Source organism: Bos javanicus, chromosome 7, assembly GCF_032452875.1.
Source record: "Bos javanicus breed banteng chromosome 7, ARS-OSU_banteng_1.0, whole genome shotgun sequence".
Lineage (NCBI taxonomy): Eukaryota > Metazoa > Chordata > Mammalia > Artiodactyla > Bovidae > Bos > Bos javanicus.
The window spans coordinates 10857842-10885463 of record NC_083874.1 but is presented as its reverse complement, the minus strand read 5'-3'; the positions used below and the strand labels follow the sequence as shown (position 1 = coordinate 10885463).

The window sequence follows — 27622 nt, the reverse complement described above, 5'->3', positions numbered from 1 at the left end:
GCAGACCGGCTCTGCGGGGCGGGGACGAAGGTGGGCGCCTTGCGCACTGATTGGCTGGAGGGGCGCGAGCGGCAGGGAGGGGCGGGGCGGATGCGGGACCGCGGTTAGTCTCGCGCGGCGGTCGTCACCGCGTGAGGTACTCTGTGGTATAGCGTGCGCAGGTAGCAGGAGAAGCAGCTGCCGTGCGGGGGAGCCATGAAGCACTATGAGGTAAGAAAAGAGAAAACGGGGATTGAGCGACTGCCGCAGACCTTATTTTTCGATTTCGTGAGACAATCGGCTCCCCGTTTTACGTCCTGTGCCCAGAAAAGGAGCCGGACGGCGCAGGCGCAGTAGGCACGCGTTGTGCCCAGGACCACTCGTAAATTTCAGTGCGCATGTGCGGGGGAGGTATTTATAATTCTGCAACCCTGGCTGTTTTGGGGGTGCCTTTTCTTGGGGTCTCTGCAGGACCTGGGAAGCTTGCAGGTTCCTCGCAGCTCCCCATGCAGGATGAATTGTAGGTAGGGGAGGAACGAGGGTGTGGAACCCTTGCTCTCACTCTTGAGGGTGTCTTGCACAAACCTTGCACCGTGCCTCCGCCTCGGGCTTAGAAAGGGGCTTTGCAGTCTGTCCTCTCTGGCATGACCTTTGGACCCCTTCCCTCTCCCGGGACGGCTCCCTGAGCGGCTTAGGCGGTGAAGGAGGTGTAGCTGCAATGCTGGCTCCTGCTGAACAGCAAAGCTGATCTTTGCTTTCTGTTAATCTAAGAGATCATCTCTGTCAAGTCCTGCGTGTCACCGAGGAGGAATCTCACACCCACAACCACTTTTGAGGTTCAGGGCTTCTGACTCCTAACTGGGGCCTCTTTTACCCTTAAAACGAAGTTTTCTGATGAACTTATCAACCTAGCTGATAATATAATATTAATAATTTCATTATTGCTGGCTTATAAGTAGCATTAAATGATTAATTTATTATTAAAGTTCATAATAATAATTTAGAGAGTGTTACGTTTCTGCCAGTGAGTGTCTGTTACCTTGTTTTCTTAGCCTCACAGCCTTGTGAGATAGGAGACTTATTATTGTTTCTGTATATGAAGAAACAGTCTCAGAGATGTCAAATGACTTGCTCAAACGTCCCCAGCTAGTTAGTAAATGCAGGACAGAGAAAAACTCAGGACTCCAGAGTGTCAGTTGCTAACCACTTTGCCATACTGGTCCCCAAATGTAAATTAGCCAGGTGAGAAACTTTTTTTTCCCCTTCCCGGGTTTAAAAAAGTGTGTTAAAATACACATAAAATTTACCGTCTTAATCATTTTAAAGGGTGCAGTTCAATGGCATTAAGTACATTCACACTGTTGTGCCACCATAACCACCATCCACATCCACCTCCAGAACTCTGTTGTTTTCATCTTGCGTAACAGAAATCCTACCCATTAAACACTAACCCCCTTCTCTCCTCTGCCCAGCCCCTGGCAACTGTCATCCTACTTTCTGTCTCTTTGAATTTAATCATGTTAGGTGGTTCATATAAGTGTAAGGAGACAGTCTGATTTTTGTTTGCTAGTGAAATACCACTGCTTCTGCCCACTCCCTTTACTACTGCTACTATTACTGTTATTACTTTCTGTGGTAATTTACCCAGAATCTTTTGAAACCTTTAACCCAGAAGTTGTTAATGGTTTTTTGACGTGGCACAAAAATGAGGAGGTAGAATTTAGTAATCTCTTATGCCTCTTTCAACTTTATGATTGTAGAGTGAAATTCTTCTAATACAGTTCTTCTAATACAGTTTTACCTTTCAAAGCCTCTCTGTAACCCTGGAGAAAAAACCACATTCAGTTTGAAAGACGGAGGATGGGAGATACATGTGGCCTTTGACAAAATGGAGTTAGTTTTAGTAGTTGGCAGGCAGATAAGGTAGGCCCCTAAGGATCCTTGGGGTGGACACTTTTGTTCTGCAAGCTTGTCACAGCCTTAGGGTCATGGCTTGATCAGGAGGACACTCAAACCCTGTCCCTCCTGGAAGTAGAAGCTTCAAACCCACTGTTCAAAGTGACCTTGGAGGAAAAAAATAAAGTTGTTATATTTCCATGTTCTGTGTTATCATTCTCTGCTGACATTTGACACATAAGCACTGAGGTGGTAGCTCCAGGGTTGCTGTACAAGGGTAAAATATCTCTCAGCCCAGTTTGCACAGCAGGCTGATCAACTCTATTACAGGTGTTTGTTGCATATCAATAAAAACAGCAGAGATTCTTTCCTTCACATTTAACACCTTGAGAAAGACTGTATTTCTGTTTGGGACTAAGTGTGTTCTTCCACATCCCTCCACCTGCCCAACGCCCTCCCCCCCCCAACAAAGCAACCCCTAAACCACTGGGTGATTAACACCCACCAGAAAGACCTTTTTGACTGGGATAGAGACCTTGGAGACTATGGAGTGTAATTTACAAGAGAGAGAGTTGATGCTCAGAAAGGTTTGGGACTCGCTCAGTGACACAGTGAAGTGAATGAGGGTTGATATCTGTTGTTTGAGGCAGCTAGGATTCCGGCTGGAGGGGCGATTTTTGCCACTCACTAATAACTAGCATAGGGCAGATTACTTAATCTCTCTGAGCTCCTCGGAGCAAAATAATTGTGACAGAAAAGGCCAGTAATAACATTATGAAATTGCTGGAACTATATCATAAGGGGTGTTTATAAAAGAGGAGTGCTGCACACAGCACTGGTTCATTTATTTTAACTGTTGTGCATGATTTCTTCACATGAAAAGCAATTTAGTTTGATTTACTTGGTCCTTTAAGCTTCCCTGATGGCTCAGATGGTAAAGTGTCTGCCTGCAATGTGGGAGACCTGGGTTCTATCCCTGGGTTGGGAAGATCTCCTGGAGAAGGAAATGGCAACCCACTCCAGTACTCCTGCCTGGAGAATCCACGGACGCAGGAGCCTGGTGGGCCACAGTCCATGGGGTCGCAAAGAGTCGGACACTACTGAGCGACTTCACTTCACTTTTAATAAATCTCCAGACATCATGTTGAGTAGAAAAAAGCAAACAGCAAAAGGTTTTTTAAATTTAAAAAAACATACCAAATGAGATTTATATGTGTTTTTTTTGTGGATAGACACCTAATTAAAGGATAAATTGTAATATGAGGTTAGAAATGTATGGGAATTACACAGTAAGAGGAACCATTGCTTGGGGAGGGATGGAACGGGAGGAAAAGGCATAGTGAGGGCTTCAGATATGTCTTTTTCTTTTTTTAAGGAATTTGTTGTAATAAATAGAGTGAAATATAAATCTGTTTAACCTGGGAGGTGGGATCTTAAGTGTCTGCTGTCTCATGTACTTTTTTCCTTCTGAATCCTTGGGTGCCTTTGAAGTAGAAGGTGAGGGATAATTTGGGTTTTTGTAGCCATCAAGCGCTGTGTTAACATGCAGGTTTCTGACTTCTGCACATTAAATTTGGTGCCTGTTTGTAGGAAGGTATTGTGTTTTGACGGAGAAGGCAGTGGCGACCCACTCCAGTACTCTTGCCTGGAGAATCCCACGGACGGAGGAGCCTGGTGGGCTGCCGTCTATGGGACACGACTGAAGCGACTTAGCAGCAGCAGCAGCAGCATTGTGTTCTGAGATGGGGCCTGCTTGATCTCTTCACTCACACCCTGCTGTGTGCTGCATCCAGCAGGCCTTCCGAAAACGCTTTTGGGATTGATTGTTTAATTACAGACGGGGTGGGAGCCTGGTTATGATCCGCCTCTTTCTGGGTCACTTTTTTTTTCCTTTTTATTTGGCTGTGCTGGGTCTTCATTGCTGCTCACAGACTTTCTCAAGTTGTGGCACACAGGCTTCTCATTGCAGTGGCTTCTCTTGTGGCAGACCAGAGGCTCTGCCTGTGCTTAAGTAGTTGCAGCATGCGGGCTCAATGGGTGCTCCAGCGCATGTGAAATCTTCGCAGATCAGGGATCAAACTTGTGTTCCCTGCGTTGGCAGGTGGATTCTTTACCACGGAGCCACCAGGGAAGCCCCTGGGCTCCTTTTTGTTGCCGGATACCAGGGGCAGGTCACATTTCTTGTGTCCTTGCAAAAACCCTGAGAGTTGGATACTCCTCCTTCCTCCGTTTTGTAGATAAAGAACCTGAGGCTTGGAAAGGTGAAGGAGCTTGTCCAAGGTCACATCGTGGTGGAGACAGGATCCAGACCTAGGTTTGTCTGTAGAAGAGCCAGAGCCATGGTAATGTTGGGGATGCTGGCAGTGCTGGTAGTAAGAGCCACCGGTGGTTGCTGAGGCCTGTGAGCACCTGATCAGGTGGGCATTAGTGTTACTTCTACTTAACAGGGAAGGAAACTGAGGTCCAGAGAAGTCAGTTAAGTTGCTCAAGGTCACGGAACCAGCAAGCAGTGGTGCTGGGCCTTGGTCTCTTGTTTGCCTGACTCCAGTTTCTGTCCCTGTGACGATTCCCTGCTGATGCTAGTTGGGTTGGTGGCTGTGCTGTGCTGTTCTGAGTACCCAGCATCCCTGGAGGGAGGATGGGAGGGGCCCTGTGGGGTCCTCTGACAGACAGAGCCCCTCTGCCCTCACGTTGGATGGGCTGCCCCTTGGAGTTCCGGAGGTGAATTAGATTGGGATGGGGTAGCTTCAGATCATGGTGAGCTTTTGGGACCTTTCTTGTGTTAGCGTGTGTCAGACCAGGAGCCTGTGGGGTTGGGGTGGTTTTTAGGCTTTTCTATGCCCTGCAGGCTCTGAGCAGGTGGAGGCTTACACTGGCGATTCTCCTGGTGAGCCCCTTTCTCTGACCATTAGAATTGTGGCTCTACACTTCAGCTAGTCACCCCCTTGCTTCTTGGAATCTCATTGCCCCCAGGCCTCAGTGAGTTCTAGAACTCTCAGATAAGGGGTGCTTCCCCAGAGCCACACAGTCGGGGCCCCTTTGGGTGGGGTGGTATCCTCCCTGGGAAGACAGAAAAGCCTACCAAGCTTTGGGTCAGGGCTAGGTTCAGATCCATAACTGCCCGGCACGAAGTATGGAGCCCGTAGGTTCTGTAGCCTCTCGAGCCAGTTTTCTCATCTATAAAATGGGGATCCTGGTGGTGGTGTGCCCTCAGTGGCTGACTTTGGCTCCATTCTTCCCAACCTTGCCTTCAGGGACATCAGGTTGCTAAGCTTGAAATCAGCAGAGGGCGTGGGCAGGGGTTGTATTTACACCATGGACTGAGGCAGATGCTACAGGCAGACCCTCCCTCTTCTCCAGTCCCAAGTTACTCATGACCTGCACACCGCTGGGCACCATGGGCCCTACCTCACAGGTTATCCCTTCAAGGAATTACTGCTCTGGTGAGCATTAGATGGGTGCAGCACAGCAGCTAACATTTAACTAGTTCTACTGAACTACACCGGAGAAGGCAATGGCACCCCACTCGCAGTACTCTTGTCTGGAAAATCCCATGGATGGAGGAGCCTAGTAGGCTGCAGTCCATGGAGTTGCTAAGAGTCAGACACGACTGAGCGACTTCACTTTCACTTTTCACTTTCGTGCATTGGAGAAGGAAATGGCAACCTGCTCCAGTGTTCTTGCCTGGAGAATCCCAGGGACGGGGAAGCCTGGTGGGCTGCTGTCTATGGGGTCGCACAGAGTCAGACATGACTGAAGCAACTTAGCAGCAGCTGAACTACACCGTGATCCTAAGGCCTGAGAGAGGGAGAGGAGGCGCGGCCTGGGGGAAGGAGGCGGGGCCTGGGGGAGGAGGCGGGGCTGAGATGAGGAGGTGGGTGGGAAGAACCAAAGTGGTAAGGGTGGCAGTACGGGTGGCGGGTGGTGGTGGGTGGGCAGCTGGGTGCAGGGTGGGACAGCTGTTGGAGAGAATGGTGAGGGGCTCGAGTGGGGATGGGGAACCCTGAGCCTGGCAGAGCCTCTTGAGTAACTGGTTCCTGAGCAGTGAGAAAGGTGGAGAGTTGACAGCTGTGCATGTGGTAACATTGTTAATGCAATTGAGTTTGGTGGGGAGCCCTGTACTTTGATTGACAGGCTTGGCCAGATGAGAAAGGCCCGGAGACCTTGGGCTGGTTGGTCAAGTTCAAGCTAGATCTTAACACCCTCCTGCTGATATTGACAGTGGCAGCTGAGAATGTTTTAATACCTGGCCACAGCCAGAGCATTGTGAGGAAAGTCACTACTGATACAGTGCTTACTCTAAGTGCTTTTTATCTATCGACTCCTCAAAATGAACCTGTGAAGCTGGTACTCTTACCCTTATTTGAGAGATGGGGAAACTGGGACCCAGAGTAGGGAAGCAGTGTGAATTCACAGCTGGTGAATGGCAGGGCCTGGATTCTACTAGACCCAAAGTGGGCTTTGCTGTGGGTGGGCCCAAGCGACCACGCGTTGCGGAAGGAATGAAGTGTGGCTCAGTGGCCGTGCCCTTTAAAGGCAGGCCACCACCTCTACCCTCAGGACAGTTACTTGACTGTCTTGGAACATTTCAGTTGTCTCATCCGTGAAGCCGGGGTAAAGACACCTGTCTTGGGACATCCCTGGTGGTCCAGTGGGTAAGACTCTATGCTTCCAATGCAGGGGGCCCGGGTTCCATCCCTGGTCCGGAACTAGATCCTACCTGCTATAACCAAAGATCCTGCATGCCGCAACAAAGATCATCAATCCCGTGTACTGCAGCTAAGACCCAGAATGGCTAAATAAATAAATATTTTTTTTCCCCCACTAAAAAGACACCTGTCTCATGGAGCCCCTGGGCCATCTGAAGTGTCAGCACACTGGTCCGGGGTCAAGGTCCAGATCATTAGGTGGTCAAGGACAGAGCTGTATCAGTGAGGCTACCTGGAATACTTTCTGCATGCGTTCTTTCTAGAACATCTCCAGATGTGTTAATGAACAAGACCCAGCGGGCTTCTGGAGATGGAGTTGTGCCAAACAGTATGCCCAGAGATGGAGGAAGAAGCCCAGAAGCCCATGATGGTTCTGATGTCACACACCTTGAAGCCACGTTTTGGAATGAGCTGTTCTGTCCTTCTCTGTGGGAGGACTGTCAGTGAAGTCACAGCACAGTCAGAACCCACTTTCTAACATCGAGAGAAAGAACCATTCCAGGAAACAGGTGCCCAGAGTGGGCCTGGTCCCCTCTGATGCCTGTCACAACCTCCTTCCTTACAGGCGCACCACTGTGTCTGTTCTTGGCCCTCGCCCAGCAGCAGCCAGAGGGTCTCTGGGGCAGGGAGGATCGTAGCATTCTGCACCTCAGAACACCACCCTCAGAGCTTCTTGTCCTCTGCCCTCTGCTGACCTCACTCATTGCTGGGCTGGTTTCATCTCGAACATATACCGCCACATTCCTGCCTTGCACATAAGCCCTTCTCCCAGCCAGAAATGCTCTTCCCTCTGTTTTTCCTGTGCCTGCTTTCTTCTCATTGAGAGCTTACCTTCATTGTCATCATAGAGGCCTTCCTTGACTGTCCTGCTGGAGAGGGACCGCTGCAGCCTGTTCCTCTCCTCTGGCTCTCCCTGGGCTGTGGTTGTGGTTTCATTTGGGAACTTGATGGCCTTCCTACCTGGACAGAGTGAGCTCCGTGAGGGGAGGGGCTGTTGGTGTCTTGTTCCTGCAGCTTCCCTGGCACCTGGACGATTGAGGGAGGTTTGTGAACGGGTGGGTGAATGTATCTTCTGCCTGGGGTCAGGCCCACCGGGTGTAGAAGGGCGAGTGGGTTCTTGCTGCACTGGATGAGTCCAGTGTCGCGTGTGTTGGGCTGAGGTGGTCCTGTGTGACCCATTCTTAATGGTTCCTACCTAGGGAAGTTGGCTTTACACGTGGTTTTAAGCCCTGGGTCCACCCTGGCCACTGTTTCCTGTTGTCCCCCTCCTCCTGGAACCTGGGCATGATGAGCCCAGGACCTGCCAAGCCGGCCTGTGGGCCTGCTCCTCGTCTTGGCACAGGTTGCTAGCAGCTCCTGCTGGTCTGGACACTTTGCCGTGCAGGCTCCAATCACCTGTTCTCCAGCCCATCTCCCTTTTCTTTCCCCCTTGGCTGTCCTGGGTCTTTGTTGTGTCACCTGGGCTCTGTAGATGCAGTGAGTGGGCTTGGTTGCCCCGAGCCATGTGGGGTCTTATTTTCTGAACCCAGGTCCCCGGCATTGGAAAGTGGATTCTTAACCACTGGACCACAAGAGAAGTCCTCCATTGTCTATTTACTAGTTCATTCCTTCTGACATTTTTTTTTTTTCTTCTCTGTACCTATTGTATGCCAGGAAAGTGGACTCTACCTTCAGGGTCTCTTCGTCTAAGCCGAAGCCTGAAAGAAGTCTTCCGGGAAGGGAGGAGCTCAGCTTGGGCAGAGGTCTGGAGGCCAGGCTAAGTGGTTGTATGATGAGTGATGGGGCTGATCAGGCCAGGCTTTGCAACGATATCTGTGGACTCACTGGCAATGGAGGTCCTTTTTCCTGTTGATGTTGCCCAAAAGCTTAACTTTCAGAGAGCAGTTTATTGACTCCTTGGAGAGTGCTCCCACTGTGGTGTGTGTTATATAAACATGTGACAGTAGTTGTTCCTTATTACTGACAACTGTGTTGTGGGTGGTATTCAGCACTCCCTGCTCCCACCCCCAGTCCAGTGGTTAGAGATGGGCCACGAGCCTCTCAGTCCTCTGGGGGATAAAGGGCCTCTCAGTAGCCTGTGGTGACTGGCAGGCTGGCATAGCCCTCTCCCTGCCCTGTCCCTGCTCGAACCAGTCTCTTATGTAAGCAGAGCTCATGGGCCATTCAGGTACCCCGGGAGACTGCAGAGTTCTTGGTCTCAGGGCCTTCTGAATTCTTGTTTTCCTCTTTAAAAGGACCAGGGAGCAATGGCTGGGGACCATGCCCATTGTGTGAGGGGCCTGAGGGAACGTTACCTGGCCTTTGGGTGTGAGTGGGCCTTTCAAGCTGGTGGGGAGGGCAGTGGTAAACAATCTGCTTGCCAGTCACACGGGAGACGCAGATTTGATCCCTGAATCGGGAAGATCTCCTGGAGGAGGAAATGGCAACCCCCTCTGGTGTTCTTGCCTGGAAAATCTCATGGACTGAGGAGCCTGGCAGGCTGCAGTCCATGGGGCTGAAGAGTCAGACTGAGCACACACACAGTTTAACACTAGCATCTGGGGCTTCATAGAGTAACCGGAGGCAGGCTGAACTGGAGCGGGTCCGAGAGCTGTAGCTTCTGGTCTTCTTGTTAGGAGAAGCTGTCTCCCAGGACACCTCAGGAAGCTAATCTAGAAGAAGAGGGGTGGGTTGGGGGAGTTGCCGAATTGATGCTTCTCAGGAGGTGCGGTTGGCAGAGCGTGTCTCTGGTCGGGGGTGGTGAGGGTAACAGCAGAATTCTCGGGAAGATACGTATAGCCTGGAACAGTGTGTTGTTGAGTCCACTCTGGAGAATCAGATCTCCTGCAGTCTCCTGGCTGGAGGTGGCATCCACAGAGGGACAGGCTGGGGTTGAGCCGGGAAATCCCAGTGCTGGGCCAGATTCCAGAGAGGTAGCTCTGCTTGTCCCATCCTCACATCCCATCATTCAGGTCTCAACTTGAATGTCACTTCCTCCGAAAGGCTCCCTCTGAGCCACCCAGGCCACACTTGTCACCTTCTCACCGCTCCTGTTTTGGTTCTCCGAGTGGCACTTAGCACCTTCAGAGAGCTGTTAGTGTGAGGCTGTCCTCTGTCACACCCGCTGTGGATCAAGTGATTGTGTCCCTGCCTATTAGAGACCCACGGGAACAGGCTGGGCGGGCTCAGGCAGTTAGCTGCATCGTCCATGCCTCCCCCCAAACTGTCCCACATCCAGCGATCAGGAGGACCCTCCAGCTTTCGGGGTGCCTGGCAGTTCCCTGGAACTGGTGGATTTAACTGAGGGCACTTGTAGCTCCGGTGCGTTAGCGTGGGCGCCTGCTTATCTTTTGGTACTTTGGAACTTGGCCATTTCTGCCCCCCTGTTTTTGACTCCAAGTTGCTTGAACTCTGAATGTTCATGTAGGGATGACATGGAAATTCTACAGGAAGCACTAACCGTGACGGGCAGGCCCCAGTAATGTTTCCTGCCAGGCTCCTCCAGGCGCCATCTGAGAAGTGGGCCCCGCGACTACGCATTCTGAGCACTGCATCCGGCTCCCCGGGGGCCTCGGTGGATGGCAGCATTTCCCGTCTCTCCAGCTGGGCCTGCGAACCTGCACCATCTGGGGAGAAAGCGTGGGGAGCGGTGTCTGAAGACTCCGGGGCTCATTTCCTCTTGCTTCATTTCACTCTCTCTGCTGGAGCCGAGCTGGCCGAGCCCTGTGGGGTTGGGGGAGGCTCTGAGGGTCTTGACCTGTGAAGCTGCTCAGAGGCAGCACTGGACGGGGGCAGGCAACCAAGGGCAGCTTCCAGCGCCCCTCCTGCAATAGCTGTAGCTGAGTATTTTCTGTTAAACTACCTTTCCCTTTATGGACGTGGCTAGGCCTGTTCAGTATTCCAGAAACCCTGCCCTCCTCCGTCAGAGTCTTCTTTCACTTGGTAGTTACTCTCCTCTCTTTGTCCCACGATGTACATCTTTCCCCTCAGCATTTTCATGTTCCTGAAGTTGGGATGCATCTTATGATTTGTATCTGTCCACCCATTTATCTAATGTTGGCATATGTGTCCCCCCTCAAAAAAAAAAAAAAAAAGAGCAGCTTGTTTTGAGTCAGTGACACTTAAGGATCCAGGAATTAGGGCGTTTTTCTCAGTGCTTGCCACCTTCATGCTCTCATCAAAGCCGCCAGGGTCTCTGGCCTGGGTTGTCTGAAAGACGGTCACTGCTTCCACGCTTGTCCCGAGCAGCAAGAGGGTTCCTTCTCAAACCAAACCGGGTTGTGGCACTTGAGCCACTGCCGCTCCCGGGACTCACACCTGGAGGACTCGTCTCGGCCTCCACTCCAAGGCTGCTCCGCAGCTGCGTGCCTTTGAGCACACTGGGCTGCATCCAGTCTTTGGATGTTCCCGAGCCTTGCCGACCTGTGTGCTGCCCCAGGGCCTTTGCAGTTTCCTCCGGGAGCCTCATGCTGGCCATCACTTTGGCTCAAGTCTCACATCCTTAGAGAAGCCTTTCCTGACCGCCTCCTGTGGTCCTCTGGGCTCCCTGCCCAGCTCTTTTCTTCCCAGCAGCTGGTTCATCCTGACCTCGTGTTATGTAATAGATTCTTTGCCCATATTCCCCTTGAGCCTGAGCAGACCCAGTGGGCTGGGGCGGGGGGTGGGGGGGCACTTGGCCATGGTATCCGAGCATCTGGGCCAGTGCCTGGCATGCTGCACACAGGTCTTTCTGTTCATCATCGAGCTTAGCACCCTGCACAGGCCTGGCGCAGTGAGGGTCTCAGTCAGTGTTGCCTGAGCAGATGAAGAACGGGAACTTCTCAGCCAGCAGAAGGGGTTCTTGGGGGTTTGAGATGCCCTCCATATGTGGCTGAGCCCTTCGCAGGTCTCTGTGTAGGAACCCCTTCCTGCTCTGCTTGGGCACTGGACACAGGGTCCAGGGCTCTGTGGGCTCCCTGGCCTGGGCCAGGTGTCTGCAAGGAGCACAGGGAGCGGGATCGCTGTGGGGCAGAGCCCTCTGGCTTATGTATGGGAAGGTTTGATGGGCTTGCTCGGAGCTCCTCTGGGCCACGTGTTGCCTGGGAGCTGGGCAGCCCCTGGGGCTGAGACTGGACTGGGATACGGACTCTTTCTTTCACACCCTGACTGGGCAGTGGCTGCCGTACTGTGTGTTCTTGGGGACCTGCGCGGGGCTGAGAAAGTGAGCAACGCCAGGCCCTGGGACCAGGTCACGAGTCACTGCTTTCAGAAAAACAGTGGAGTGGTGCCTAACGGTAGCTGGAAGACCTTACAGATATTTCTGAGACTAGGTCACCGTGAGACTTTGGGCCAGTAACTCAGAAGGAGTTCACAGAATTGGGGACTTTTTTGCTTTAACAAGACCCTGTCTATACTCATCTGCTTATTTATGTGAATATGGCTTCTTAGTGTTTACTTGAATAAAGAAATGTCAGAATAAAAGCTCTATCTCATTCTAGCAATAAGAAATAGTCACCTTGGCTACATGACCTGATTGGGAAAATGGTACATCCATGCCATCTAGAGATGCAGTGCTGATAACCTGCTGTTTATGGTTAATGTTTAGTGATGGTTGTTGATTCATAGTTTATGTTTAGCTGATAATGTAATGATAACTCATCCTGAAGGATTTTCTCTTTACACTTAGAACCTTAGGTCATGAAAATGTTTTTAAGAAATTTCAATTTGAGCAGCAGATATGATGCTCAGTAATAACCTTCAATCAGGGACTTCCCTGGTGGTCCAGTGGTTAAGAATCAGCCTGCCATGCAGGGGACACAGATTCCATCGCTGGTCTCGGAATATCCCACATGCCTTGGGGGCAAGGAAGCGCATGTGCTGCAACTCCTGAAGCCCACGTACTTTAGAGCCCGTGCTCCGAAACAGGAGAAGCCGCTGCAGTGAGAAGCCCGAGCACCACGAAGCGTAGCTGCTGTGCTCTGCAACTGGAGATAACTAGTGAGTCACAATGAAGACCCAGCACAGCCAAAAAAAAACACCCCACAAACTTTCAATCACGATCCTGTATTTGAATAAAATTCAATGCAGGAGGGTAGCGAATAGAATTCAACTTCAAGGCAAAAAAGGAGCAAATATTAAGGAGCTTGTTTATAGCCTTTTTTTTTTTTAAGTGGAATGATGGTAGATAGGAAGCTACTTAGGTATTTAGACCCTGGTGAGATTTAACAGAGCCCCATAAATTTTATATAGAATTTGCAATATGTGCAGTAGGCCAGAAATGACATCTTTTGCAACTGTTCAAGCTCAGGTGAAAAAGTATTGTCAACTTAAAAATGTGTTGGGGGATACATTCAATCAGCAAAATTATTTTAGGGATATGTGTGCGTGCTCATTTACTCAGTCATAGTCTCTTTTTCGACCCCATGAACTGTAGCCTGCCAGGCTCCTCTGTCCATGAAATTTTCCCAGGCAAGAATACTGGAATGGGTTGCCATTTCCTCCTTCAGGGGATCTTCCCAACCCAGTGATTCACCCACGTCTCCTGGGACTCCTGCATTGGCAGGCGGGTTCCTTACCACTGAGCTACCTGGGAAGCCACATACATGACCCGTGTTCATAGAGCACCCAGATTGCTCACAGATGCTTCCATGTGATTACAGGAAGGAGGAGTGGTGTTTCTCAGTGAGCTGAATCTCTTTGGGGTGTTCAGTCAGCATTTCAGACTTAACATGTCCAAAACTGAGCCTGGATTCCCCCCCACCCCCCACCCCAACCTCAGCCTGCATGATCTGCGTGACTCCCACTTCCCCACACCCATGCCTGCCAGTTAATGGCAGTTCCAGTCTTCTCATCACCAGGCCCCAGGCTGTTTGACTCACCTCTTTCCCTCACGCCTCATGTCCAGGAATTGGCAAATCATGTACCTCTGCCTTGGGAATACCTGTGGAATATAACTGCTTCTCATCAACCCTGCTGCCATCATGAGGCCCAGGCCAGGGATTGGCAGACTCTACCTGGGAAGGGCCAGATGGTAAAGCCCAAGGCTTTTCTGGCCATACAGCCTCTTGACGGCTTCTCAACCCTGCGGCTGTCACAGAAGCAGCCCTGGACGATCTGTCAACCCGGGAGCATGGCTGCGTTCCAGTGAACTTTGTGGATACTGAAATTTGAATTTCATATAATTCCCATGTGCCATGCAATAGGCTTCTGATTTTTTTCTTAACCACTTAAAAGTGTAGAAATCATCTTAGCTTGTACAAAAACAGGTGGTGGGCCAGAATTAACCTGTGGGCCATAGTTTGCTGGCCTCTTGGTTTAAGCCATCCTTTATCTTGATAACTTCTTTTTTTTTTTTTTTATCTTGATAACTTCTTATTGGTCTTCCGGGTTCCATCCTTATTCTCCCATATATAGTCCAGAGGGGTCCTTTAAGAACTCGTCATGTCACATCCCTCTGGTGCCCAGAACCCCCATGGCTCCCACTTCAGTCAGAGTAGAAGCCATAGTCCTCACCGGGCTTGGGAGACCCTGCATGACCCATCAGCTCCCTGTCCTCACCTCCTCTCCTCCCCCCACTACCCTGATCCCCAGCCACAGAAGCCTTGGCTCTGTTGCTTAAGCACACCGAGCAGGCGGCACCTCAGGACCCTTGCACAGGGCATTCCTCTGCGTGGATGCTCTCCTCCGATCTCTCAACTGCCCTTTCCTTAATCACCTTCAGGGCTTGGCTCAACATCCTTTCGGGGGAGATCTTTCTTGACCACTTTATGTGAAACTGCCGGCTCCCTTCACCTGCCACTCCCTGTCCCGTTTTATTTATTTATTGACATGCTACAGAGCATGTAGGATCTTAGTTCCCTTGCTGCTGCTGCTGCTAAGTCGCGTCAGTCGTGTCCGACTCTGTGCGACCCCATAGACAGCAGCCCACCAGGCTCCCCCATCCCTGGGATTCTCCAGGCAAGAACACTGGAGTGGGTTGCCCTTTCCTTCTCCAATGCATGAGAGTGAAAAGTGAAAGTGAAGTTGCTCTGTCGTGTCTGACTCCCAGTGACCCCGTGGGCTGCGTCCGTCCATGGGATTTTCCAGGCAAGAGTACTGGAGTGGGATGCCATTGCCTTACCAGGGATCAAGCCCATGTCTCCTACAGTGTATGCATGGAGTCTAAACCTCTGGAGGTCAAGGAAGTCCCTATAACTATTTTATGGTCTGTGTTCCCTGCTAAAGTGGCAGTTCCACACGGGCAAGGATTCCGGGCTGTCCTTCCAGGGCTGAACTCCCCAGAGTCCCTAACAGTGCCTGGCGTGTAGTAGGTATTTAGTCACTATTCAGTCACTGCTTTTACAGTGGAATGAGTCTCAGTGTCCTCACCTGGAAGAGGGGAGTAATAGTAAAGGAGATAATTTGTGTCAGGACCTGCCTCCCCGCTTGCACGTTGGGAGTATACAGGAGGTGTTAGCTGTTGTTGCTGCTGTGGGCATTAAGGCCGGCCACATGGGTCTCAGACTGGGCTGTCGCGCGCAAAACTGACCTTCCTGCTGCACGTGGAGCTGGGCGTGCTGTGCGCGGGTCTGGAGTCAGCCTGGACGAGCGCCCCCTGCTGGTCAGCCTGTTGTCAGCGTGTTGTCAGCCTGTGTCCACAGGGCTCCAGCGTCCCTTCTTCCAGCTCCCTGGCCCGACAGCGCTTTCCTGCCAGAGATGCAGAGAGACCAGATGTGATCACCAACCTTGACCTGGCCAGGGTGTGCAGGGTTGCAGGTCTGGGCCGTCCTCCCAGAGTCTGGGGTCAGGGACGGTTCTGGAGGACGAGCATTCAGTTCTACGGAGCAAAAACAGGTGGGGCCCTGCCCCTGGAGCCTGTGACTCCTGAGCCTCCGCTGCCTTGTTTGTAAAGTGGGGTGACAAGGCCAGCTCGAGCTGGTGGAGGCTGGGTGCTGGCACCCTGCTTGACGGCTGAGGGAGGGGGCAGGGACTGGGTAGGGAGCGACTGGGGCAGGGGGGTTGGCTGAGAGTTTCAACGAGGGCATGTCAGTCAGTCAGGCAGTCTGTCTGTCATGATAAGGATTTGGAGCATTGTCCAAAGGGCAAGAGCCTATTTGAGGACGGCAGCCCAGGGTGAGTTGGCCACCTCCATCTGTCGCTGGGAACTTCGAAGCTGTGGGTGCCTGACTCCATCAGAGGTCCCTATTTTCTCATCTGCATTGTCCAGGTCAGGGCTCTTGAGGTGGGCTTTGTAGGTGGGCAGGATTCAGGGTCATTGGGCAGGGCCCTTTGCCACACCTCCCACGGGGATGCGCTCTGTCAGGCCCTCTTGCGAGCATTCCCGTGTCAGGGCGCAGGCAGGAACAGAGGCTGGTCTGGCTGTGGTCTCTGCAGCTCTCTGCCCCCATGGCACTGGTTTTCCAAGCTCATTGGTGGCTTTAGCCTGTGGCAGAAAACAGCAAAACAGCTGCTGACCCTGCCTGCGCCCCTCTGGGTGGTGTTGGGGTGACAGGCCCTTTGCCCTTGGCATGGCCTGGTTCAACGGGGGCCCGGAGTTGAACAGATAAGCCTCCCAAGGACACTCCCTGGGGAGGTGACTTGTTATGCAGAATCCAAACCTCTGGAACTTAACATCAGCAAGGAGCAGGGTGCTTTCCAGATAATCAGGTCCAGGCTTTGTTCCCCCTTTCTTTATTTAGCGTTTAGTCCTGTTCTCCAGAATGCAAGTGGTTTTTGTGTGTGTGTGTGTGTGAGGGTGGGCAGTGGGATTCTTTCGGCCCAAGTTGGCTGGCTCTGACCTAGTTCTGTGCCTCAGGCAAGAGCAACCTCTTTTCCCAGCCCTGGTTTTCTGGGCTGCTTAGCTGGGGTTGCAGTCTTTAGTGTACAGGCCCAGGTGATTGTGCAGGTAAAGATCTCAGCACAAGGTAAGCATGCATTTGATAAACCATACTAGAGGCGGCACTGCCAATGAAATGGGCCTTCACGGTGCAGCTGTGTCCAGGACAGCGCCCTCTGGAGGCCCCGGAGGCCTGTAACTGCCCAGGGAGGGGTCTGAGCCATGGGAACCAGTGGGCTGCTGGTCAAAGAGTGTGGTGGCCCTCTTGGGCCCCAGACCCAGAGTCTTGCTGTGTTGCTCCAGCTCCTTCATCTTGGGCCTTCCGTGGTCATAGCAACCAGCCAGGGCACCTGGGTGCCCAGAGAATGCCCTGCAAGGCTGGCTACTACTGGCCTGTGGGGGGGCTCCACCAGCTTCTGGCCTTGGATCCCAGAGCCCAGGGACATTGGCATTCAGACCCTGCCATTAATCGTCTGGCCAGCAGGGGTGGGACGTCTGGCCGCTTGAGGCCCTAGGAATGGGTGGTCAGTCTCTGCCTTTCCTACCCTGGGTGACATTCCCCGCCTCCCCACTGCAGCACTTCAGGGAGGCTGTGCAGTGCCCCCAGGCACCTTGGAGAAATGGGGTCAAGAGCTGAAGCCACCGGGGAAGGAGGTATTTCTGGCCCAGCAGGTGCGGCCTGTGCTGGCTTCCTGGCAGCTGAGCCCAAGGTTTTCTCAGCTGCCCTGGCAGGAGTAGTGTGACTTCGACATTTCTGGAAAGTGGAAGGGAGAGGGAGCCGAAAGCGCTGAGCTGCCGAGTCTAGGTGAACGTGCTGAAGACTCTGCATTAGTGAATGGGGTGAGCCGGTTGGGCCCACACTGCTCAGGGCCAGGCCTCCATCCATCCTGTGAGTGTGGCTGCCCTTGTGCCCTGTGTGGGGCCTGTAGGGGCCGGGAGAGCCCAGGTCAGTGGCTGAGGGACCCATGGGGCCCTCTGCCCCTTTATCCGGAGTTGAGGTTGCACTGAGCAGGGCTTGCGCCCACCACAGGCCTCTTGCACCCCAGCCTCAGGAGCCCTCCACCGCCAACCCCGACAGTCCTGCCTGGTGCAGGCACTGGCACCGGCTGCGATGTGCCAGGCTGCCCAGCACAAGGCAGCCTGGTCGAAGGGCCCTTCTCTGGCAGGCAGCCCCTGTGGGGTCCCCGAGAGCCTGCTCTAGACAGGGGGCCTGTGCCATTGCTGCCTGGGGGTCTCCCCAGGGCATGTGCCTGCTGGGGGCACAGCTCTAGAAGTCTGTGTGGTGGGCAGTCTGGGGTCAGTTTACTGCTGCATGAGCTGGGAGCACCCCTCGGAACTCGGCTTCCCCGTCTGTGAGATGGAGTTAATGGCGCCTGCTCCCTCGGCCGCCTTGGGGAATATAAAGGGGGGTGAGGAGAGGTGTCTGGGTAACAGCTGCAGTTCTTACCCTTTCCTGTTGGGAGGGTTCCCTTGTAGGACACACAGAACTGGGTGGTGATAAAGGTGACCTGGAGTCCATGCTGACTCTCAGGCCTGGGCCTGGGATGTAGACTGCCCTGGGGCCCCTGGGTCTTGTTTACATCCAGGATGGGCCAGAGGGACACTGGGCCCGGCTGTGTGAATGAAAATGGGGAAATGGAAGCTGGAGTGGGGTCTGGCTTCTGGCTTGGGAGCCCTCCTGGGAACTGGCGCCTGGGCCCTGTGTGGCAGCTCCCACGGGGTAAAGCAGCAGTTGCAGACTCGTCCAGCCCGGGCTTAGGTGGTGCCTCCCCTTCCTGCCACCCTCCTGCTTGGTGCTTCTCCCTTCTGAGGCCCAGGTCAGAACCTCAGAGTCCCTCCCTTCTCACCTCCACATCCAGACCCTCAGCACATCTGGTCACTTCCGTCTTCGCAGCCTGTCCACTTCTTACTCCCTCCATGGTCACCTCCCTGCTCCTGCCCCCACTGGTGCCTCTGCCCTGGTCTTTCACTTTGCAGGGGGTGCCTCTGAACAACTGAATCAGGTCACACCCTCCCCTGCTCAAGAACCCTCCGTGGCTCCCAGCTGCATCAGTAATAGCCAGAGTCCCTCCTGTGGCACACAGTGCCTGCGCCTTCCCTCCCCCGCTGTGATCAGCCCCCTCACTCCCCATTTGTGCCTTCCTGCTCTCCCCCTCCACACACTGCTTCTGCCACACCGGGTCTGCTGCTTGCATTATATTGGTCAGGGACATATTAATACGGCTTTTGTTGCCTGTTATTGATCAGAGACAGATGAGTATCACTTACATAACAGGTCACCAGCCACAGGCGTTAGTTTCTGCAAAACCCCCTCGGTCAGCAATGAGTTAAACATGCTGGTGCAGTCTCAGGGCCTTTGCACTTGCTGCTCCTGCTGCCTGGAACGCTTGTCTACGTGGCCATGTGCATGGTGTGTTCCCACTTCCACTGGCCGGCCTCCTGACAACTCCGAAGTGGCCATCCTCCCCGCTCCTGACTCCCCCACCCCGCCTCCTTTCTGTTTTTCTCCACAACTCTTGGTTTAAAACATGCCACTATTGACCATCTGTCTCCCTGTCCCCTGCCCTCGCCAGAACACATGCAGGTCATGGCAGTGCCCGCGGGAAGTGGGGAGGCGGGAAAGGATACGCGAATGAAGGAATGAGCGTGAGATAGTGGCTCCCCAAGGCCGCCTGGCTGGTGAGTGGGAGAACAGTTAGTGCACATTCTCCTGATCTCATCCTGCCGTGGACGGAGGTACGCTGGTCATTCACCTGGAGCGCCGGCCGCTGTGCGCACCCTTCGGGCCGTGGCCGCAAGGGGGCAGTGGAGAGCGCGGCAGCGTCCGCGGCTGCTGACTCGAGCGCTGGTGCTGAGCTAGAGCAGGGACGCTTGGTGCCGCCCCGCCTCCGCCATCAGCACGTGTCTTGCTATTGTTAGGGTTCGGAGTCAATGTCACCAGCTCCTCGCACCACCCCTCTGACCTTGGTGTGGTCGGGCCCCTTCAGGGTCATCGTCAGGTTTTGCAGGAAAGAGACCTGGCACCCCGTGTGTCTGCCACTTGTATTTTGGTAGTATCGGTCTGATAACATTTACTTTTCTGTGAGAGTTATTCTAGACCAGACATGTTTGTGTGCTTTCTCAGGGAGGCCTTCCCTGACTGCTCTGTCTAAAATGGCTGTCCTCCCCACTCCTGATCCCCGGTTCTCTGTTTTCCCCTTATCTCTTGTTATAAACTTTGCCACTGTTGTCTGTCCCCCCCCCTCCTCACCGCCCCCCCACAAGCACATACAGACTAGAATGGTGGTGCTGATTATCTGTAAGTCTTAAAGTAATCCTGTGAGATAGCAGGTGAGGGCGGCCCACTTGGTAGCTGAGAAAATGGAGGCTCAGAGAGGTTGGGTAACTTGCCCAGCGCCACACAGCCCGAAAATAGGTGAGTCTTTTTGACCTCAGCGCCTCCTTGTCAGGGGCTGCTGGGCCTGTGGTGCTGCCTGCAGGCAGGGTGTGTGGAGCCTGTCAGCGGGGAACCCCTTCTGTGTTGGGGGTGCTGGTGAAGGAAAATAGAGGGTTCCCTTGGAGCCAAAGCAGGCTCATTGCTGACCCTTTGCTTCAGTCAGTGGTGCCCCAGGGCCTGGGAGGAGGGTCTGGCGGCCAGAATGCTGGGCCCCGCAGGGTCGCCGGAGCTGGGCCGTGGCCTGCAGGCCTCACAGAGGCCTCCTTGGAATGAGGCTGGGGAAAGCTCCCCGCAGCAGCTCCTGCTCTGGGGTCTGGCGTGGTGGGCAGGCCCCCCCGCCCCCCAGTATGGTGACGGAGGGGTGAGGGAAAGGCCTTGGCTCAGAGGCTGGTGGGGAAGGGGCTTTATGCCCCAGCTCCGTGGCCTTGGGCAGGGGGCCTCCCGCAGGTGTTTCTGGAGCACGGCTCTTCCCGGGCTGTGTTCTAGGTGCCAGGGAAGGGCCGAGGACAGGACAGTCTCCGCCCCCTGGAGCTGACCATCCAGTGGGAGGCAGACGGTAAATGTCTGCGTTGCTATTTTAAGGTGATGGTCAGGAGGGACCTTGCTGAGGTGGCGAGGGAGAGCCCTGTGGGGTCTGGGGGAGAGCAGCGCCGGTACTGAGAGCTGCATGTGCAAAGGCCCCGGGTCTGTCCTGCTCTCAAGCCCGGTTCCCTCATCTGCCACGTGGGGATCACCCCGGGAGCCTTGCCTCCCTGAGGCTATGGTCCTTGAGCTAGCTTGAAACAGGTGCTCAAGAAGTGGGTGCCCCTTTCTACAATGGAGCCTTGATCAGCGGCATCTGCCCATTTCCACGAAGGCGGGGAAAATGGCGGGCCCCACTGCCTGGCATTGTCTCTGGGTACTCCCCTGGGGTGGGGCAAGTCTGCAGCCCGCTCCCCCCACCCCTCCTGCAGGGTGGGCAGCACCCTGCCCCTTGTCCGACCCTGCCCTCCCACCAGCCCTGACCTTGTGCTCCCATGAGTTGCTGTTGGCTGGAGCCCAGAGCCTGGGGCCTCCGAGCGAGAAATCCTCCTGGGCTGGGTGACGCCATCGCTGAGCTGTCCCCTGTGCCCCAGGCCAGACTCCTGCCCTGCCCTTGTCCTCTGCCTGGCCATGGTGCCCGAGGCTTTGGGGCCACACCCTCCGCCTCACCAGTGCCCAGACTTCAGGTCAGCCTGATGGGCTTTGTTTCATTCATCCTCCAAGCTCTTGCCCTGCTCCACGTCCCCCCAGTCCCTTCCCTCCATGGGGGACAGGAGGAGACGCCACCCCTTCAGGAACTTCTGCCACTCACTCCTCCCTGTCCCTAGCCTGCCTTCTCCCTTGGCGGGGAGCGTCCTGAGCCTGCAGCCTTCTCTTCTGTGCTCAGGATCTCTGCTCGGCAGCCGCCCGGGTCACCTCACCCCAGTCCTGGGCCCCCACCCAGGCTGGCTTCAGGCCCGGGCACTGGGGTGTGTATGTGACAAGCATGGGGGTGAGTGCGTGCTTGGCACAGAGCAGAGGGTGGGGAGGGGTGCAGTGGGGGGTAACTCAGGGGCTGAAGATTGGAAGTGCATGGTGGGGTTCACCACATTTAGGCCCTCAGTCTGGGTGAGGCGGGGGCGTGGGGAGCCTTTGCTGCTCCTTGTCTCTTACCTTTTCTTTTTCTGGGTAATTAGAACTGGTTTATACACCCACCCCCCAAAAAAACCCTACTTTATTGAGGTGAATTTCGCATAATATGCAGTAAACCATTAAAAAGTAAGTGGTTTGGCAGCATTCAGTACATTCACAGTGTTGGGCAGCCTCTGTCTCATTCCACAGCTTTCTCGTCACCCCAGAAAGAGACAGGTCCCCATCAGCTGACGTTCTCCTCCCCCTCCCACCGTTCTGTTGTGTGTCTGCTTCCGTTTACCTGTTCTGGACATTTCACAGGACAGGCGACCCCTTTGTATCTGGCTTTTTTCACCTGGCGTGTGTGTGTGTGTATTCTACCTGGCACACGTGTGTGTGCGTGTGTGTGTGCGCATGCGTGTGTGTGTGTGTGTCTGTATTCTACCTGGCATACGTGTGTGTGCATGTGTGTGTGTGTGTATTCTCCTACCTGGCTTTTAAACTTTAAAAATTTACCTTTCTTGAAGTAATTGCAGAGGCACAGACAGTTGCAAAATAGGTACCCACCCCTCCAGCCCCCGCCCACCCTCCCAGAGCCTTGCAGACCTCTCTGGGGTGGAGGTTTGGGGACAGGACATGAGAAAGGAGGACACAACCAGCCACAGTGGCCCTAAGCTGGGGCCGCCCCCTCCCCAGCAGGCCGGGGGCCTTGCTTGCTGCCCCCCCGCCAACCCCCGCCCCGGGCGGGCTTACCTCCGCGAGAGCGCCGCTGCTCCTTGCAGCCCGGGTGCGGTCGCTGCGGTGGCAGTGGTGGCGGCAGCTGCAGCGGCGGCCGCTGGGAGGGGTGGCCCCTGTCCCCGCTGCCCCCTCCTGCTGCCCTGCTTCCTTTCCCAGCAGCCAGTTGGGGCTTCTACAGCCCACTGTCTCCTCCTGGGTCCTGGTCTGGTGCCCGGGTTTGGGGAGAGGGTAGGATTTCAGCCCTCCCCCAGCAGCTGGCCGGCCGGGAGAGGGGCTGGTTGTATTTTAAGCTGTTGAGTGGTTCAGCAGGAACTTGGAGGCCTGCTCTCCCAGGAGACGTGGTGCAGCCGTCCTGCAGACCACACGGGTCCCGAAGACATGTGGGTGTTGCCCGCCGGGGACCCGGCAACTATTAATATGCCTGCAGCCCCGGGGCTGCGGGCCCTCTGCCCGCTCGGGGACCTGCTGTCAGTGCCCTTTCTGGCACATTTCGCCTGTGCCCCTCCCCTTTGCCGGGAGTCCCCTGGGTGGGGCTAGATGCTTGGGGGGCACAACCAGCCCCCTCCTCCTGGCCCTTCTGTCTGATTGTGTCATCTGTGTGACTCCAAGGCATTCAGTAACGTGCCCCAGGTGATGGCAGGCTCCTGCTCTAGCATGGTAACAAGAATGTTGGCCAGCACTTCTTGGGCTCTGGACTCGCCTGCCCTGGCTCCGTGACGAGGGACAGGTGGAGCATGGATGGCTCACAGGCCTACAGCCACCCCTGGCTGGCACGGGGAGCTGGGACCTGAACCCAGGCCCATCCCCTTTCCCTCTTTGCAGGCCCTCGGGGTCTCCTCACGTCCTGAGGTTCTGGGGTATGTCTGGTCTGTCAGGCACCACGCCAGCCCCTCAAGGCACACACCTTCCTACCAGCCCCCAGGCTGGGACCGAGAGAGAAGCCTGGGATCAGCCCTGTGTGCCACCTGCTGTGCCCCCTGCCTCTCCTACTGGCAGTGGGGGGTGTCAGAGAGAAACCCTTTCCCTGGGTGGGGGTCTCTGGGTGGGTGGGTGTGCCCTCAGAGAGCCTCGTCCAGGGCCCTGCCCTGGGTTCCACGTCCTACTCCTTTTCTCCATGCTGCCTCCGACGAGGGCCTACCAGGTGGGAAGGGCTGACGGGGTCAGACCCAGTCCTGCCTGCCGCATCCGGTGCCTGATGAAGATCCGCACCAAGCCCTGCCCTGGGGCCCTCAGACCTTTCATGACGGGCTGGGGCCACTAGGCCTCACTCCAGCTCCCCCAAGTTTGCACCCTTCACTGCTGGCTGGCATGCCTTCTCCTGCCTGCCTGCTTAGGATGGCTGGGTCAGACCCCCTCGGAGCCCTGCCCCTCCCAGCATTGCCCCCGTTCACCCCTGCCTGGGGCTCAGAGACTGGGGGGTGCCTGGGATGTCTGCTCTGGGCTCTGGGGGCTCAGAGCCTGGACAAAGATGCTGTATTGGGCTGGCGTGGTGGAAGGACTGCCCTGGTGGTGGCTTTGAATGAGGCCTGGGTGGACCTAATGAGAAGTAGGTGGAGAGGGGGGCCAGGGAGGTGGGGGTCAAGGTCTCAGTATTGGTTGGGGGTGCTTGCTGGAAGCTTCTGCATTTCCAGACCCTTGCCACACTTAGAGCGAGGCTCTCTGCACCGGGAACCCTGGAATCTGTCACCTTCCCTGGGAACACGAACGCACGAGGAAACTAATCCATAGTGTCCCTTGCAGCTCAGAAGGGGAAATGGATGATCTATCTCACAGATTCTCAGAATAGCTGGGATTTCTCCAAGCCCAGGGAGCGCTGAGGGCTGTGCTGGGCCCTGGGCTGCCCACTGACCTCTCCCCCTCCTCCTGGTGGACTGGCCCTTGCTCTGCACTGGGCTGGGACCCGCCTCGGTGCCCATCCTGGGCATCTCCCCACCGTGCTGTTGGGGGTCCATGTCCACTGGAAAGTCTTACAGTTGGAGTCCCCCAGGCCTGGGGGGGGGGCTGCTCCCAGGTCCCTCCTCCCCAGGAGGTCTGCGGCGTGGCTCCTGGGGGACTCCGTGTGGGGCAGTTTTATATTTAGCTGGGCCGTGGCTGCTGGGCCACTCAGGTTACATCTGCACAGAAGCTGGCAGTGCCAGGGCAGGCACGGGCTTCCTTCCAGCACCGCGGCAGAATTTGATCGCGCTGGCCCGGCCCAGAGCGCCTCGCGTGGGGAGGTCTGTGGTGGGGGCTGACGGCCGGCAGCTGGGGACTCTGGCTGCTGCGGGCAGAGCGGGGCAGCATGGACCTGAGCGTGAGCCTGGCGGCCAGGGACAGCAGCCAGGGCCTCAGCCCCGGCTTTGGCCTCAACGGCCTCCCCCGGCCTGCGCCCCCCAAAGCGACCAAGAAACCTAAAAAGGCCGTTCTCTTCTTTGAGGTGGAGATTCTGGACGCCAAGACCCGGGAGAAGCTGTGCTTCCTGGACAAGGTAGGACCAGCCATGGCGCCAGCTTCGTGGGCCCGAGGGTGCTGGGCCTGGGACCCCTCCTTTCCTGAGCTCTTGGCCCCCAGGGAGATGGATATGCCCCTCCATCTGTGTCCTGACACCCACCCCCTGCCCTTCAGGGTGTGCAGGACGGGTGTGTCCCTGTGCCTGGGCCTGCCCCTGCCGCCTGGCCCTTGGGGGCAGAGCGCCCTGTTCCCTGGGTGTGGTCTGGAGCTCATGGTGCATGAGGAGGCCGTGCAGCTTCAGTGGACCCTGCAGGGCTCTGGGGCCTGGGAAGGAGGTGGGGTCCTGAGACCTGCCCCTTTCTGAGGCCAGGCCAGGGGAGGGGGGTGGTCCCATCCCAGGGAGGGCTGGAACAGACTGAGGGCCTTCACTCTGGGAGGAGCTGTGGGTGGGGTAGAGAGGAGGGGCAAAGCAAGCTTGGCTTCCATGCTCACACCATCCCCCAGCTGGTCCAGAGGCGTCCTGGCTGCCTGGTTAAAATGGCCTTCCGGCCCATGGCTGTGGTGTCCGCTGCATGGGTTGGGGGGCCTGGTCTCCAACCCTCCCCCTCCCATAGCAGTTGCCTAGGACCCCAGTCCATCCCACCTCACCAAGAGAGATCCTGGGCCCCTGGCCCTCCAAACTCCCTGCCACAGCTGACTTGTCTCCGGCCTGTGCTTCCCCCAGGTGGAGCCCCAAGCCACCATTGCCGAGATCAAGAACCTTTTCACCAAGACCCGTAAGTCCAGGGCCCAGACACACGGCCCCCTGTGACCCCTCTGGGCAGGGGCCTCCAGGTGGGACCCCATCCTGCCTGCCTCTCCCTCAAGGCCCTGCAGAGATGCCCCTGGTGTGGCCCAAGCCTCTCGGGGCTGGCCTGGGGCCGCCGCCCCCCTGTGGCCACCCGCAGGAACGCCCTTGCAGGGCTTCCGGAAGGACAACATCCCGCTGTTCCTGCGCTTCCGGTCCGTGTCCCGGAGCCACACCGGGGCCCAGAGGAGCCCACCAGGCTGTGTGCCATGACACCCCACTCTCCCTACAGACCCACAGTGGTACCCCGCCCGCCAGTCCCTCCGCCTGGACCCCAGTGAGTACAGCTGTCTGCTGGGCTGCCCCCGGGCTCCAGGGTGGCTGTGGGCGAAGGCCCAGCAGCCCCTGAGCCCTGGCCCAACTCTCCTCAGAGGGCAAGTCCCTGAAGGATGAGGATGTCCTGCAGAAGCTGCCCGTGGGCACCACGGCCACACTCTACTTCCGGGACCTGGGGGCCCAGATCAGCTGGGTGACGGTGAGTGCCGAGCCTTCCTCCCCTGCAGTCTTGCCTCCCGGTGCCCCGCGGGTGACTCGCCCTCCTCTCCCCAGGTCTTCCTGACAGAGTACGCCGGGCCCCTCTTTATCTACCTGCTCTTCTACTTCCGGGTGCCCTTCATCTACGGCCGCAAATACGACTTCACGTCCAGTCGGCACACGGTGGTGCAGTGAGTGGGGCCGGCTGGGAGGAGGTGTGGGGTGGGGGGCCCGCCGGACCCGCCTGCGCTGAGCTGGCTCCCCGCCCCCAGCCTCGCCTGCATCTGCCACTCATTCCACTACATCAAGCGCCTGCTGGAGACGCTCTTCGTGCACCGCTTCTCCCACGGCACCATGCCCTTGCGAAACATCTTCAAGGTGAGCCCCCAGCTGCACATCGGCCCAGGCCCTTCCGCCCCGCCCTCCCTGGTGCCCCTCGCCTGGGTCCTGCCCTCCACGGGCCCTCCATCCCGCCCCACTTTTTCAGAACTGCACCTACTACTGGGGCTTCGCTGCGTGGATGGCCTATTACATCAACCACCCTCTCTACACACCCCCCAGTAAGTGGCCGGGGACCCTGCTCCCGCTGTGAACACCGCCCCCCCCCCCCAGGCTCTCCCCTCACGGGCCTCTCCTCTCGGCTTCCTCTTCAGCGTACGGAGCTCAGCAGGTTAAACTGGCGCTCGCCATCTTTGTGGTAAGTAGGCCAGGATGGACAGCGGGGTTGGGGGGAGTCGCGGGGCAGGGGGGCAGGGTGGGGGGTGCTCTGAGCTGACCCGGTCTCTCTCTCAGATCTGCCAGCTTGGCAACTTCTCCATCCACATGGCTCTGCGGGACCTTCGGCCGGCTGGTGAGTGGCCGGCGCGGGCAGGGGTGTGGCCGCCGGAGCAGGCCCTCGGGGGCTCATTGCTCCTGCCTTGTCTTCCCAGGGTCTAAGACTAGGAAGATCCCATACCCCACCAGGAACCCCTTCACCTGGCTCTTCCTGCTGGTGTCCTGCCCCAACTACACCTATGAGGTGAGGGTCTGTGCTGGGCTTGGGGTCCCCTGGGGAGGGCTAGCTTTGGTGGGGGGCGCGCTGCCTGGCTCTGTAGCTGCTTTTGCAGTTTGAACTTTAACATTTGGCGAGGGAGACTGTGGCCTTTTGGGGCCTAGGGTGGGCGGTTGTCAGGCTAGGCAGCTTCACCGTGCAGCCCCCACTTCACTGCTGGCTGCTCCAGCACTGGAGGTCGGTTGCCATCCCCAGTTGGCCCCGAGGGTGGGCGAGGCCTCAACAGAACACCCCTGCCCGCCCTCACCTGGCCGTTCTGCCCACAGGTGGGGTCCTGGATTGGCTTTGCCATCATGACCCAGTGTCTCCCAGGTGAGCCCCTGGCCCCGTCCTTCTCTGGGGTCCCCCTGGTCCCTTCCGTGTGCAGCCCGCTCTTCCTGACGTTCCGGTTCCGCCCCACAGTGGCCCTCTTCTCCCTGGTGGGCTTCACCCAGATGACCATCTGGGCTAAAGGCAAGCACCGCAGCTACCTGAAGGAGTTCCGGGACTACCCGCCCCTGCGCATGCCCATTATCCCCTTCCTGCTCTGAACAGCGGCTCCCCACACCTGGGCCCAGCCAGGTCCGGCTCCCGTCCCACCCCCCACTCCTGGAGGAAGAGTGGGGACCACTGCTCTCCAGGGTCTGGAATAAAAGCTGCCTGCCCGGCTGGACTCGGA

At 56.2% G+C, this 27622-nt stretch overlaps 1 protein-coding gene across 1 annotated transcript; it reads left to right on the top strand.

The window, feature by feature from the left end:
* Positions 1-66: 66 nt before the first annotated feature.
* Positions 67-27616, top strand: TECR (trans-2,3-enoyl-CoA reductase). The gene is made up of 13 exons (XM_061421875.1): positions 67-210; positions 24579-24629; positions 25317-25368; positions 25672-25716; positions 25811-25914; positions 25989-26104; positions 26186-26291; positions 26401-26473; positions 26567-26610; positions 26706-26763; positions 26843-26931; positions 27231-27276; positions 27367-27616. The coding sequence occupies exons 1-13, from the start codon at positions 196-198 to the stop codon at positions 27492-27494; spliced, it is 927 nt and encodes a 308-aa protein (XP_061277859.1). The 5' UTR covers positions 67-195; the 3' UTR covers positions 27495-27616.
* The last annotated feature ends 6 nt before the right edge of the window (positions 27617-27622 follow it).

Bases quoted from the DNA above. Each gene is read 5' to 3' on its own strand.
- TECR (XM_061421875.1), top strand. The intron at 25,717-25,810 runs GTGAGTACAGCT...AACTCTCCTCAG, and splicing joins GTCCCTCCGCCTGGACCCCA to AGGGCAAGTCCCTGAAGGAT. The intron at 26,764-26,842 runs GTGAGTGGCCGG...TTGTCTTCCCAG, and splicing joins GCGGGACCTTCGGCCGGCTG to GGTCTAAGACTAGGAAGATC.